At 44.5% G+C, this 15,461-nt stretch overlaps 1 protein-coding gene across 5 annotated transcripts in view; it reads right to left on the bottom strand.

Moving 5' to 3' along the window:
• The window catches only part of AMBRA1 (autophagy and beclin 1 regulator 1), a 162,295-nt gene that overhangs the window by 125,193 nt on the left and 21,641 nt on the right, over positions 1 to 15,461 (bottom strand). For 3 of the 5 annotated variants that reach the window (XM_065402400.1, XM_065402401.1, XM_065402402.1), the window contains one exon: positions 4,249 to 4,335. The exons of the other annotated variants lie outside the window; for them this stretch is intronic. In XM_065402400.1, coding sequence (XP_065258472.1) covers positions 4,249 to 4,335 — 87 coding nt within the window. The remainder of the gene's footprint in view (positions 1 to 4,248; positions 4,336 to 15,461) is intronic. 5 annotated transcript variants of the gene reach the window in all.

The following is a 15,461-nucleotide window of genomic DNA, read 5'->3' as shown; positions in this document are numbered from 1 at the left end:
ATATTGCCCGTTATCTTGCAGATTGTGCTACAGATACATGCCCACCCATTTGAACTGAGGCAAAGCTAGGTACCAGGCACTAACTGCTGCCCCTGTGTCTTCCATGCTTCCTGAGCAGAGGAGGACATATTGCATGTAAGCAACTCAACTCATCAGGGTCAACATTCAGACCTGCTGAATAGACAACGCTACAGTCCTACCCATAGTAACTGCTCCAGCAACTTTGATTTTCTTGGAGTCTTTTCTACTACCCACAGTCTGACATGTAGCTGCTTGGAGAGACAGAGTCCAGGTAAAACTGTCTAGCTGGGATATTAATATGAACATCCTTATTTCAAGCTGTACTAGCATAACTGCCATCAAAGAGCACCTGTCCTAGGCAGCAATTCCCTTGCTGCTTTCCTTTCCTGTCGTCTTAGTAAATCTGAAAGTCCAGGGAAAGGACTTAACAGCCAAGCTGACCTTGAAGAAGTCCAACCAATGAGACCATCTAAACAGAGGACAGGCCTTTTCAACTCCATCATAAGATTCCTGTGAATTTTGAAACATAGCTTCAAAGTGATCCAAATTTTCCTTGCCTCATTCCATATCCTACACTATTCATTCAAACCAAGCACCACCACTCATACAACAAGTGGTTGGTGCAACCTAAAAATCTAGATCAAACAGAATCACCTTGAACTGAAATTCTTTAAAGTGTGGCTGAAGTTTTTAAAGCTTCCCTAGAGACAAGACACAGCTTGGTCTTTTAAAAGAGTTATTTAATTCCATCTCTGATTCAAGTAACTTTTCCACTGTGTTTTGTAGGAGGCATCTGGTAGGCGCAGACCTATTGTTGCAACATCAGAAGATTCTGCAGCACACTCAACTGCAATCAATGGAAATAACAGCTTCCCCTACATTTCTAGGAAGGGCATGGGGAAATTGGAAAGATCCCATTGTCTCAAAGGATGCCCTTTGGTCTAGCATAATCAATAAACCTGAGGGAAGCTATGCAATGATCATACCCTTACCCCACTCAAACTTTCAGCTCCAGTTGATGGATCCATGCACCTAACCCTCTGCAGGAGAGAAGGATCTGCTATTAAACACAGATTAATCTCACAACACTGGCCTTTTCCTCCAGTAGATCCTTATAATCCCAATTCTCTCACTTAAAACTTTCACAACTATTTACAGCCCTCAAAGTTCCATGTGGTGAGAGCAAGTATTTGTTTTAAAAATTGTTTCCAAGATGAAAACTGCACTTGATTTTGTTCTCCAGTGTAACGGATACCTGGAGCAGCTGTACCTTCTGTCACATGTTACAGAAATTCAACATGGAAGAGATCAATTAGGCTTTGCCTACACTGGACTTTCGTCAGTAAAACTTTTGTCGTTCAAAGGTGTGAAACACACAGACACACACCCCCGAACAACAAAAGTTTTACTGACAAGCACCTGTGTGAACAGTGCTTTGTCGGCAAGAGCGTTCTCCTGCCGACTAAGCTGCTGCTGCTCATTGCGGGTTGAAGTTTTTTGTCAGCGGGAGAACTCTCTCCTGCCGACAAACAGCGGCTACACTGTGCACCTTTTAGCAGCCTGGCTGTAGCGGCACAGCTGTGTCGCTAAAAGCTGCGTAGTGTAAACATAGCCTAAGACTCATCTCCCAGAGAGCCAGAGCCACTCTGGATTTAGGTGTTCCAGTCAATGGGGTATCTTCCACATTACACCTAATAGCGCTCACTGTTAGAAAATTCCCACATATTCAGATTAAGTTTTTTGTTGCCCCATGTATTCCTAACATTTAATTTTAATCTTTCCTTGTAAATAAATCCCTCCAGCCCCCCTTTAGCCACTTTCATTAGTCCTCTAACACACATTTGATACATTTGTCAGCATCTTTCTGGTTTTCAATCACCCAAGAGGGATGGCAGCATTCTCTGTGGGTCATTCAGAGCCTCAGAGAAACACTAGCCCCCAGCCCACACTCCAGAATGAAAGCTCACAGTTCATGAAGGTTTTGTGGCAGCGGACTCCATCACATTTTTGACACCATGTTGAATTGTAGGCTTATAATCATTTATTGCCTTTTTTACCCTCGAGTCTTTCCACAGCATTTCCCTCCCATTGAATGCTGGGATTTCAAATTAGCTTCCCAGAAATGGATTAATATACTTATATTTTGGGGGGATAAGATGTGTATTTTAAGTCCATACCCATATTATTAACCTTGTCTACCCAGGGAGATTTATTGCTGTAATTGTACAGGTATTATACCAGTATAAGTCCTTGCGTGGACATTGCCTTTTTTCAATTTAGCTTATGGTTACTCTCTTTACTGCCAAACCTCCCAAGTTAGCATCATGTAACAACATACAGATTTAATCTCTCTTTCAGATCATTAAAATGTTAACATTAAACCCAGCTCCTGCAGCAAGTCACTGTACACTTAACCTCAGTACATTCTAGGGTGACCAGATAGCAACTGTGAAAAAATGGGACGGGGTGGGAGGTAATAGGCGCCTATATAAGAAAAAAATCACCCAAAACGGGACTGTCCCTATAAAAATGGGACATCTGGTCACCCTAGTACATTCCCACTGACTGTTTCCCTTTGCATAGGGTCCCTTTAACCCAACTTCAGTTCACATGACAGTATCAAAGGTTTCATGAGTAGCTATACCAAATGATATAGCTGCCGAATTCTCAGTCATTAGCTTTGCTAATTCCTTCCCAAACTGATCACATTTGTCACGATTTAGTCTTTATAAACCTCCAATGCCGCTTATTGCTCATGGTTCCATTACCCTCTTCTGACAGATTCTCTCTGTGGGTCACACTACCCCATCTGTTGCTTTCCTGATATGCTAAGCAGTATGGGCAGAAAATACTCCTTTCTGGTTTTGATAATTCTGCCACATTTGATTTTTTTTTTTTAATTCTCCAAAACATTCTCACCTATCAACATCTCTGTGGGCTAAACAGCACTGCATGTGTTTTTCTCTCTCTAATGTCAGTGTTTCGGAACTTTTCAGAAATAATTTTCAGTGTTTTGCTTTTTGTTAGCCAACACACTTAACGCCGTAGGTCATGCCATTCAGACTCACAGATGTGGATAGGTTAAATTTTTCCAAGTATTCTCTCACCTGCTTCCATCAACAGTTACATTTACAAGGCTCTCAGAATAGGCCTTTTCTCCTCCCCCCCCCCCCCTTCTTGTGGAGAGACAGATTTATCAGACTTATCATTGATTTCATCACTCATTTATTGATGAGCCTGCTTCCTCTGTAGTATTTCCCCCCCCAATATGTTTGTAAGATCCCTTAAGACTCTTACCCCCTTCAGCAGCGTTAACTCATCCTTCCTTTATTATTTACCTCCAAGACTTGACCACATATTGTCCTTTATTTCCACATTTTGTTAGGTTTCTTCACACTCAGATCTTTGAGCCATGTCCTCAAAGTCACTCCGGTCTCCTTGTCTGTATTTTTGTTTTTAGAGCCATTGTAGTGTATGGCATCTAGGGATTCTCTAGCCTTCTCCTACATTCATGCATTACAATATTTCCATCACCTTTACTTAATTTCTTAGTTTCTTAATTTCCCAAATATTTGCTTTCCTAAAATCCAGTATCATCATCCTCTGCACTCTCTACATCCCCTCGCCTTACTATGTTGCATCCAAATAGGTTGCTATCATTGGCTCCAACCTACCCTATTATTTTCACATCCTCACTTGGTCCCTTCCTATTAGTCAAGCAGCATATCCAGGGTGACTTCTCTTCTGGTTTGAATTATCTGCTTTCTGGATCATAAGGTTATCCTCCAGGTTCTTTAAGAACCTCAGATCTGTGTTCAGTTGTATGGAGTCTTTCCCTCCACTCGGTTCATCTGACACACAGATGTAGGCAGAGAGAAGGAAGAGGAAGAGTTCCCTTCCCCAAATGGGGCTAAATCCAACCTTGACCAAGACCCTCACACAGTAACAGGCTCTTTGTACCTCATTACCTCTCTTTTGTCTCTCAGTTATTGCCCAAGGCCTTTTGATTTAAATGAAAGGTAGTGTGGAAGGGGCTCGTCAAAACGTCAAAGGGCATGGGACTCTCCAAACCCAACACTACGGTCATCTCCATAGTGATGCGCCATAAAGGGTGAGATGGATCAGATATCAGTACTATTCCCAAGGGGCTCAGTATATGTTGCTGCCACAGCAGTAGTGCCTCTGGCAGAGAAACAGGATTGAATCTGGATTGCACTTAGTCCTTACCTGGCTGGATCTGGGTAGATTGGGTGCTCCCGGGACCCTGCTCCATCATAGCGTGATAGCGAAATGAGGGAAGATTCCAGCAGCCTCCTAGAAATAAAAACAAAAACGTTAATGTCAGTAAGTGACCAGCTGAAAGGCCATACAGCAGCAGCCCCATGTCTCCTGCTTCCTTATATCGCCTGAGATTATTTGTATTACTGATTCATTGCTATAGACATGCATGGGACTACAGAAACAGGGCCAGTGATAGCTGGTATAAATTTTTGCCATATAAAGCTTCAAAGCATACAAGAGTCCCATTATAGATGGAAGAACTCCCAAATTGACTCACTCCTGCATGGTTGTCTCAAGAGAAAGCTGCAGATGGCTGTTTTTCCCTTGGGGCAAGCAGTCCAAAGTAGCCAGGCCTGTAATCACTGATGCTGCTTTAGCAGTCTGTCAGGAATTTCTGCCACCCTACGCTAAGGGGCTCATACAGGGCTGGAAGATGCTCTTGACATGGACAAACTGTGTTTGTTTTCTGCCCCTCACTGATTCCCTTGCTCGGAAGTCAGGCCACAGGACACCAAAAGCCCTCACTAGTATGTGTTTATGGGTATTTTGGTGTTCTAAACAAAACAAAAACAAACACACACACACCCCAAAACACCTTGCTTACACAGAGCTCCCTAAAACCAGCAGCCTCCCATCAACCATGATGGAAACGCTGAGACAATGACCCTCCCAAATGCAGCACTGCTTGGTCATAGCATGGATGTGTCAGACCAGGGAATAGCTTATTGGCTGGAAACTGTCCATTAACCATCCTGAACTAGCTAGTATTAGAGAGTACCAGTGGCTCTATGTTCTGTCAACCACAGAAAAGACAGAGAAAAATGCTGCAGTGTAAACTTCACTGAACTTGCACAGCAAGGCAGATTTCCTGTTGCCTTGCTGTCTGCCTAGGCTTGATAGTGATTAAGCTAAACACTTAGGCTCTTCAAGATAATTGTGTTCTCAAACCAAACCTCTATTATGGTTTGAAAATTGACGTCTCTGCTTTAAATTATCAGAGGAATCCGAGAGAATTAGAGGTTTCAAGACTGACAACGAATGCTGAGTTACCTAGGCACTGAGTTACTTTTACATTGGGTTACTTTTCCAGAGATTCAAGCTCTGTTATTTCTCCTGAAGAGCACATGACTCAGTTTCCAAAGAAGCCACAATTCCTGCCACTGCTGCATAGCGTCGTCACCCTGAGCACTGCAGCATTCCCCCCGCCTCCACCCAAAAACCCCATAGCCCCTGGGCTCTCTCCCCAATCTGGAAAGGAATGTCACATGCACTCCATTGAGCATTCTCAGAGACTCTGCGGTAGTCTCTTGGAGATTATCTGCATGGATTAATTCAAAGAACAGTAATCAAGTACCAGCATATTCCTCCAAAGGGTAAAGCCTTCTGAATTTAGGGATAGCAAAACCACCCTGGTCATCACCATGTCTCGTACCCACCTGCCTTCCCTACATGCACTCTAAGGCCCCATCCAAATGCCATGTATAAAAGTTCACGAGCAGTAGTTGATTTTAAGCTTCAGTTCCGGTTTTTGGTTATCTTATCACTCTTGATACTCAGAGGACAAAGTTACAAGTGTGCTCTGGACATCAGACATCAATGTTAATAAGAAGTTAGGAACAAAACAAAAAGACAGCAAAATTTGATCATGTGGGATCCAGAGGGGCAATTTCTACTTCTGTTCCTGAGGATAGCAGAGATGACCTGCACCTAAAACCACTAACGTCAAAGCGATTTGTTTTATTAGTTAAAATAAATTTGTTCCAAGCTAAAGCCCTGAGGACCAACTTGCAGCTCAGTGTTCATTTTCATAGCCAGATAAATGGGTTCAATAAATGAGGTACTGTTAATCATCATCAATAATGCCTCCATGGTCTACAACACTAATATTGTTACCTACAATCCCCAAGGAGACTGTGGTGCCTGCTTTTAAAATGATACACTTCCATAGTCTTTAGACTTCAAACTCCAGTTCTTAAATCCATATAATGGGCTAATGGATCACTCACCCCCTCCCCCCGTTAGAATATGCCCAACACTGGGAACCTGAAAGCAGAAATCAATGATCTTTGGTCAGAAACAGCTGCTTCTAGGAAGACCTAGTCTAGGAGGCAAAGACTGGGTTTAATTTTCATTATTAACAGAGGGGCTAAAGCAGTCTGAAGTACTGTCAGTGCTAACAGCATTACTAGTAATTCTGTTATAGGTAGAAAAAGATGATCCCTGAAGGAACAGCAGCTGCAACAAGTACTAGCCACTAAATAAACAGTCTATGATGTTGTCACAAAAAATTCGGGTTGCACCTCCTCTTGAAACCCTTCACTTGGCAATGCTTGATTCAAGTGTCCCTTCTGGAGCAATGAGCTCCCTTCCCCCCCACCCCAGTGCTGCCCAGATCCATAGCAGGCTAACACTAGGCTCTGTTGAAGCAATTGCTCCACAATCTCTGTCTAGACAACATGAAATTGTCACAAATGACATCTAAAGTACAATTAGCAAAGAAACTGCAATTTCCACTCTCCTCCCCCGCTCACGGGGAGAATCACACATTAACATCCTCCAGATTGTCAATCAATGCCTCGGTGATGAAGATTAACTCTGCGCACACTAGGAGACGCTTCAAGCCCAGCTTGCTAAAATAGGCTTTTTTTTTAAAAAAACACTACAAGGAGATATAAATTGCCTTCTGTTCGGCAGCACTTTCTGTTGTGATCTCAACGGACCGCCTGCCTGCCAGACATCGGCACCTGAGGAAAAGGTTTTGGAACTGCCATTTTACCCCGCACAATATTACTCAGGGACTGCAAACAGAAGCAGTAGTAGAGAAGAGGAAAAAGGGAACTGGACGTCCAAGTTATGGGACAACACAATTTAAACAGAATAAAAAAGGGAGAGAGGGACAAGGCAGGAAGAAGCTTTTCCTCAAGCTGCTCTCCACCTGGGAGCACACTGATCAAAAGAGGAATGGGCAGCTACAGACAGTAGCAAAGAAAGTGGGGAGGAAAAGGAAAATGGGAGCTGCCGGGCAGCCAAGCATCCCAAGAATGTTTCCATGCCTCCAACCCTCCGAGCAGTTTTGATTTTCATCAGCCACCAGAGCAATGGTGAGTTTCTCTAGCATGGAGCAGCTGAATGCCAGAAGCCATAGCTTTAACACCCAGCACAATCCCCTCACGTTACAGTAGGAGTTAGCAGATTAATTTCTCCCTATCATCCTCATACTCTCCCCGCTGGCAGCAAGACTTAATCACCCAGGCCACTTGGGACAGAATGACTGATTCATCCACAAAGGATCTCAGGAGGTATTCAAATGCAGCAAGTTGAGCTTCTTGGGATCAGTTTCCAAGGATACATGTTTCCTAAAACCTTCTAGCCCAATGGAGTCTCAAACCCAGCAGCACAGCATGCACATCAATACATAACTAAGCTATCCAACTGTACAAAGCTTACGGCTTCCCTCCCCTCTCAAAAAGGGAGGTACTGATCAAAAGGGGAGCTCTTTAAAAAGCAACTCAAGCACTTTGTGCATGTGACAAGGGTTCACCCCAAAGCATGCTACTGCTCAGGCAGCCTCCATCCCCACCCTCCAGAAGCTAAGTGCTGCCAGGCAAAAACAGCAATTATGCTGAAGCACTCCCTTATAAGGATGGCTACGGTTTCCCTAGCCCTGCACAATCACACCCTCAGTCCACTTCCAAATCGAATGAGGGTGGAATTCATAGTCAAGATGCTTCAGCTTCAAAGGGACAATCACTCTGCCAACTTCTTTACTATTCTTCTCGGCATTCAGTCTTGCATCTCCCCACAAGGACAGTAGGGCCCAAGAAACCTATGTGGAGGTGGAATTGAAGCAGGACCATGGATCATATCCTCCCATTCCTCTCAGCTCACAACTATCTGTCAGAGCTCTTGGATTCTGGCCCCTGTGGACGCAGAGTACCACCCACACGGCTCTATGGAGAACTAAACAGTATTCAATGTTCTTCCCACTATAAAAGGGGAGGCTTAACCCAGAAAGGTAACAAAAGAAGAGTTGAATCCCCACAACAAGTGAGGCATTGAGAGCTGTCCAACATCACCTCCTGCTCATCCTCAAATGCTGCGTCCAGGTATTGAAAGGAGGTTTCATAATTAATTCCTATGGACCTGGAGACCAGCATTGTGGCATGAATGGCCATGTCAGACCAAAATCCTGTCCAGTCCATATGATCTCCTCAAGGACAAGCAGCATTTGTTTTTCCAAAAACCTTCACATTTTAGTCTCTTCTCTTCACAAAGCAGATTTCAGGGTCTCAGCCTACTTGTGTACAGCCATGCAAGCAAACAAGGATCTTGAACCACCACCCTTTGTAGCTAGCCAGATTTTACAGCTCTTGGGAAGATGTGAAATTTCATAACTCTTGGATCAGAAACAACCTATTCAAGCTCAAAGAAAGAAGAGCTAGTAAACAACTCTGCAGGTTCCTTGAAAAGGACCTAATTTAGATGATCGTTAGTGGAATCCGTGTCAGTCCTGCTTCAGTACTCAGGAATCTGAAAGATAAAAAGCTCCAGAGTCTGAAATGGTAAGTCCTGTGGTTCTCAATGTTTTTGGGCTCAGGACCCATTTGTAAACCTTGATGGCCCGTCGCAACCCAGTAAATAGCTTTAGTACAAAAAACATCTGGCTTACTCAATATTTTTTACCCAGGATAAACAATATACACCTTAAGTACTAAAAAAAGTACACAGTACGTACCACAGTGATAGTTCCTGACCCATGTGGCTGGCTGGGCTCATCTCCCTGCTGGGGTCATTATGACCTCAAGGATCCTTAAATTGCAGCACGGGAGATTTAGATTGGACATTAGGAAAAAACTTCCTGGCAGGGTGGTTAAGCAGTGGAATAAATTGCCTAGGTAGGTTGTGGAATCTCCATCACTGGATATTTTTAAGAGCAGGTTAGACAAACACCTGTCAGGAATGGTCTAGATAATACTTAATCCTGCCATGAGTGCAGGGGACTGGACTAGGGGACCTCTCAAAGTCCCTTCAACTCCTATAATTCTATGATTCTATCTCAGTCCGGTCAGGTTTGGCCAATTTGTTTGAGTAGCACTGCAACCTGACACAGAGGGTTGCAGCACCCCTCATTCAAATTTGGCCTGGCTGGTCCCCCATCTTCATGACAGAGGAGTGGCTGGGCCAAACCTCAGCAGTGCTGCAACCCCATGTACCAGGTTGCAACACCCGGAGCGGGGAGCTGAGCCGAGCCCAGTCAGACACACAGGATCAGAGCTGCCACCATGGAGCAAATGAGGGGCAGCCATGGCCTCCCCCTGGTGGCTTTCCACCACCATCCCAGGGGCAGGACCCAACCCCCCCACCACCACCAGGGCCTCCCACACGACCCTTTGATACATCCTGGCAACCCAATTTTGGGTCGTGACCTACAGGTTGAGAAACACTGTTCTAGTTTATTTCAGTTTTTGCATGGTTTAAGATAGTCCAAGTTTGTGACTGGCTTCTGAACTGGATTATCACTTAACAGCACTGCTCAGGCATAAGTAAACAGGGTCAGAAGAGTAGGAAGAGACATCCAGTGCATGCTTGATTTTACTAGTCCTATGAACTGAACCTATATACAGCTTATGAATTTGGTTGTAAGAAAGTACTGCATCATGGAATGCCTCAATGTATAGTCAAAAGAACAGGAGTACTTGTGGCACCTTAGAGACTAACAAATTTATTAGAGCATAAGCTTTCGTGGGCTACAACCCACTTCTTCGGATGCACATAGAGTGAAACATATATGTATAGTGAGTCAACCATGCAGTGACAGGGGCTGTGGTCACATACCTGCCAGATCAGAGACAATGGTTCGTCATTAAATCTTAACGGTCCTCTATTCAAGTGGAAACACCTTGGGACAATGGGACGGCTGAAGCAAGGAGAGCCAGTTCTCTCCAACTGGGGAAGTGGGAAGAGGAAAATCCTCTGCAACAGAGCAAAGAAACTAAAGGGTGTTGATGCTAGCCTGTAAAAACAACAAAGGCTGGGTTGCTCAGACACAGAAAGCTCTGGGCAGGAGAGAGGAAGACACTGACATGGTTTTATAGCAGGGGCATCTTGTTTAAATATGGAACAAACTAAGGAAGTCAGAAGTTAGCTGACCTCAAGACAGACACTATGATTCTTAACAGAAGCCACATGAAAGGAGATCCTAGACACCGCAGAGGACTCGGTCCTAAGCCCAGAGAATGCTCCAGAGTCATGAGGAAACTGAGGCAGGGAAATACATACTGGTGTGTTTATTATTTTGTCTAGATCTGTGTATTTGTCATGCTAAGTAAATGGCAATGGTGTTTAGAATCCTGGGCAAAGTCTGTATCTGTTTACTTCACTCTCACATACCCCTGAAGAGTTAAACTGTGACCCCAGAACACCCACACAGCTGAGTTCTGGAAGAGGGTGTGCTTAAGCTACTGGGAAATCAGCATTGGTCATAGGAGGCCATGGGCAGCTGAACCACATGATCCCATTTCTCTGAAGGTGTAATACACAGAATGCCTGTGCTCAGGAAATGTGCCAGAGAGGCCACAGGAGGAGTGGTGTAGCCTACTCAGCTCAAGAGAGGTTTAAAGCACATGTGTCCCAACACATGTAGCCTGGAAAGTGTCCAGCAGAGGGAGTTTTGCTAGGACTGTGTGTGTGTGTGTGTGTGTGTGTGTAACAACAGTTCTCAGAGTTAACATTTTTCCTGCAGCACCTTAGCCCTTAGACTTTTTTTGGTCTTCATTTACTAACAAGAATTGGTGGTTGCTTTTCCCCAACCCTGTCTGGCCATTCTGTATTCCATCTGTCAGGCCGTGTACACAGTGCACCTTTCTGCAGTAAAGGTTTCTCTCTTTAAATGGGGTAGGTGGAAGCAGAAGTATAGTGAGTCCAGTACACAATCAAGTGAGTTTTCCAAATTCAGGCTCCAACCTCTCCAGAAACATCATTCTGGGGAGGGCCTCACACTTAATAGCATTGGAGTGGCATGTTATGGTAGCATTTGGGGTTGGGGGAAGGCGGGAGTTGAGGCGGGAGGAACACCTTCCGAATTACCGTTGGCCATTCCACGCATACTAGCAGAATCCAGCCCTCAGGCAGAGGAATAGATTGGTTACCGGAAAGAAGAGACTGAAGAACGCATTTGCACCAATACAAAAATGTAGTCATATAGAGAATGGCACTGCCAAATAAGAGACCTATAGGAATCAAGCTTTAAGAACTTTCTACGCAAGAGGAGTTGAAAGAACACTAAACCTTCTGCCAGGATGGCGGAAAGTCCCAGACACAGAAAAAAGGGGAAAAGAGCACACTGACAAGAAGAATGAGGTATGGACTATAACAAACAAATGTATATACACCTCTACCTCGATATAACGCTGTCCTCAGGAGCCAAAAAATCTTACCGCGTTATAGGTGAAACCGTGTTATATTGAACTTGCTTTGATCCACCGGAGTGCGCAGCCCCACCCCCCCGGAGCACTGCTTTACCGCGTTATATCCAAATTCGTGTTCTATCAGGTGGTGTTATATCGAGGTAGCGGTGTATATTTATTTAAGTCTGCAGGGAGATAGATCCTTGGATTTGAATTCTCCCTAAGAAAAGGTTGGGGGAAAGGAGGACTCAAAAATCCCTTTCCCGGTCTCTGAGAGAAATGGGGCTAATGCTCCAGAATTCACCGGGTTTTGTTAAGTGAACTGAGGTGTTGATTGTTCAGCTTCATCCCTAGAGCAGTTCTGCTCTCTGGCTCAGACATTAACCTCTATTTAACTGTCTGATGCCACAAAAGCCAAGCAGCATCTCTGGTGGAGCTCCTCATCTCCCTTTGGTGAGTGTTGTGGGCACCAGGAAGAGTGATTAATTCCTCAAGTGACCCAAGGTTACACTCAATCTGCTATGTCACTTGCAGACAAAGGCGGTAAATCAGAACAGGAGATGAGGGAGCATTATGCAGAGGTCCCTCATGATACAGCACCCAGAGAGTGATTAATGGACTGGTTTGCAAGTGAGGAGAAGCATGCATCTGTGATGAACATACTAAGGGCTGAGAACAGAGCTGAGAGCATACTGTTTAGTTTGGCAATGACTTTGCAAAGATGGAGACTACACAAGTGAGAGGCCTTCCACTTTGCTTTTCAGGTGCTGGAGTTCTTTTGGAATTGGGGGGAGGGAAGAGAGAAAAACGTAAGTAACTAACATTGAGTCAGACTGTTTATTACATTTGCTATTTACTCCATGTTTGTAGTTCTGTACTCAGAGAGCTGGAAAAGCACCAAGGCCAGATTAAAGGCACAAGCACGATACGCCTGTGCCTGGAGTGAACTGGTTATATCAGAAATTCAGTTTTTCACTTTTTAAAATAAAACTTTCTAGCCCTCATGGTTTGAAGAAAAGTTTGAAGATGTGCCAGAATGTAACCAAGACAGTGATGTCTACTCAAGCATGCAGACACTGCCTGAAACAGCAGCCCTCAGAGCAGTGAATAGCTCCATACATCTAACTGGGGTGTTAGCTTTAAGACCCACTGCTCTGAGAGGTCCCACCACCGCCTCTCATAGAGGGGGCCCAGAGCTGTGGGAGAGCCGCTCAGGGACCACATCAATGTGTGCCCAGAGCCCCAGCCTTGTCTGAACTCAGCCCCACCAGGCACATTTTATAAATAAAAAACAGGCCTATGGACCTTCTGACGGCATCTAGGCCACTTACCCCAGCTTTCCCCTGGGAGAGGATTTGAATTTGATACAATTCAAAACAAAAAAATTAATCACTTTCTTGGCAGATGATAAACCCTGCTTGCTCCCTGAACTTCAGTTCCAGCAGGTGCTTTCTCAAGAAAAACGGGGATCAATTACACCAGCGCAAACGCAGCCATTTCGACCAATCAGTTAAATATGTATGTAGGAAAAAAAGAAAAATCTTTAAAATGCATGTTAGTTACTCAACAGACCAGAATGGTTCAACTGGAGAAAGCCAGAGTCATCACTATTTTGTTTAAATTCATATTTATTGAGGTCTCTCTCCATTTGCTCAGGCCCAGAGCCTGGCTGGGCTCAAGCCCCTGGGGAATCAGTGCTCTGCTGTAACTTCTCCAGTCAGGAATTCTGTATCAAAGTGACTAATTGAATCAGGGCAGCTTTGTCCCCAAGCACGCTTGCTGCGTGTGTTTATACAGAAACAGAGTGAGAGAGTGTGTGAGCGCATGCGTGTAGACAGTACATGCTTAATGATGAAGGAATTGGAACAATCAAATATCCATAATGTATATAAACGCTACCATCTTCTGCTGTCTCTTTAAAACCTTCAACATCCCCCTCTCTTTGAAAGGGCTACAGTGGGGAGACAGGGTGGATCAGTAAACTGACATGTGACAGTAGATCTGAGGACCTGCCCATAAGTTTTAACTAACTGGTGCATCTAGGTAACTTAAGAAAACTGGAAAAACCAGGGCAGCTTCCCTGCAACAACGGACGTCCTTTCTGGATCCACAAGCTAACCCAAATGCAGGGGTCTGATAAGAGGATCCTGGGGACAGCAGAAAAAAGCAGTTATCTGGACAGCAAGAGAGGAAGCCAGTCTAGACGAGTCAGGGTATTGCGTTCAAGAGATACAAGCTATTTGCCTTTCCTTTTCCCTCTTTATAATTAATCTGGGAATGGATTATCTAGTTTAGTTTATGAAAAATGTAAATCTGGATACATTAAGCAAGTCGTGTTTGATTCAACTGTCCTTCCAATTTTAATAAATTGGTTTTTTAAGATTATTGTTGTATGGGTAATCTCATGCAGACTCGGACCCGTAAACTGGAGGTGCTGATGGGTTTCCCACAGCTTCCCAGAGTTTCTGGAACCTACATCCCCTCTCAATCTTAGTCAAGGGGCTTGGATAGAGGCTTCCACTCCAAGCGGCTTGTATTGCCAACAGACTACAGTAGGCAAATACGAGGGGGAGAAGCAAAAAGGCCCAGGTGGAGATTAGAGCTAGGGGGCAGGTTACAGGCCATTTTCCCCAAATTCACACGCCTAGGTACAGAATTTGGGGAAGGTTTCACTTGCTCATCAACCCTGTGCACTCTTGTCCTTTGAATGGGAAGGGAATGTTGGAGATTTAAGATAGTAAGGTAGTGGGGCTGATATATATTACATGAACAGAATTTGGTCCAAGTCAGAGAGGTAACTCCAAAGAGGGCCGGTCAGACCTTTTCAAATTCAATGCACATATGAAGCACAACCAAATCTGCTCTCCATCCAAGAAGGATAATGGAGGCAATTTGGATCAGTTTATAATATATTAATTTGGCCTCAGGTGGGGGAGGAGGTTCGTGCTAATCACAAGAGGTTGGAAAGTCCAGGTTTCTCATTATATCAAAGGGGCAGTTTTGACAGCCTGAGCTTATTCTTCCACTCACTGCAAGAGCTGATGGAGGAAGATGGTCAGCATGGAGCTCTCTTGAGGAAGCCTGCCCTAACAAAAGAAAGGGGAGAAGAGCCCATATGAGTGGGCCTGAGCTTTCTCAGAAACCTGGGGGGGGGGGGGGGGGGGCGGGAAAGAGTGTACATGGGAATAAGCCCAGCATTTAGACACACAAGAGCAGCTCTGCAGCAGGAACAGCGAGTAACCCCTATTAGTCACTATGGGAGGGAGGATCAGTTTTTCCCACCAACCCTCCCTAATAAAGAACCAGAGTAAAGAGCAGCAGCAGCATTAGTTTATTCCTAAAATAGGAAGCTACAGTGGGTGCAAGGAGGCTTGCGTAAGAAACGGTTTCACTCAGAATGGTGAGTCAAAACTGAAACAATTGGGAGAGAGGCAGACCTGATCTTTCCCCATCAGCAATGATGCTACAACACAGTTGGGGGTGGACTGGCCTATGGAACATGCTGGCATTTCTTTGGTAGTCACAGAATAGCTAACTTTGGCACCTGACATCTCATGAGTAGGGACTCCTGATTGCTCCAAACTAGGGCAATGCAGGGCTTCAACAGTTCCAGGGGCTTGGGAAATAGGTTACTTCTAAGCATGAGGAAATCTGGAGATGGAGGAGGCAGGGTTGTAGGTTGGAAACAGTTAATAGAACAGAGTTAGAACAAATGTAACTAAATGAGAGCATACTACAAGAGTGAAATGGGCA

The sequence above is a fragment of the Emys orbicularis genome, chromosome 4, assembly GCF_028017835.1.
Source record: "Emys orbicularis isolate rEmyOrb1 chromosome 4, rEmyOrb1.hap1, whole genome shotgun sequence".
NCBI lineage: Eukaryota > Metazoa > Chordata > Testudines > Emydidae > Emys > Emys orbicularis.
The sequence above is the reverse complement of the archived record's forward strand: the minus strand, read 5'-3'. Positions and strand labels throughout refer to the sequence as shown.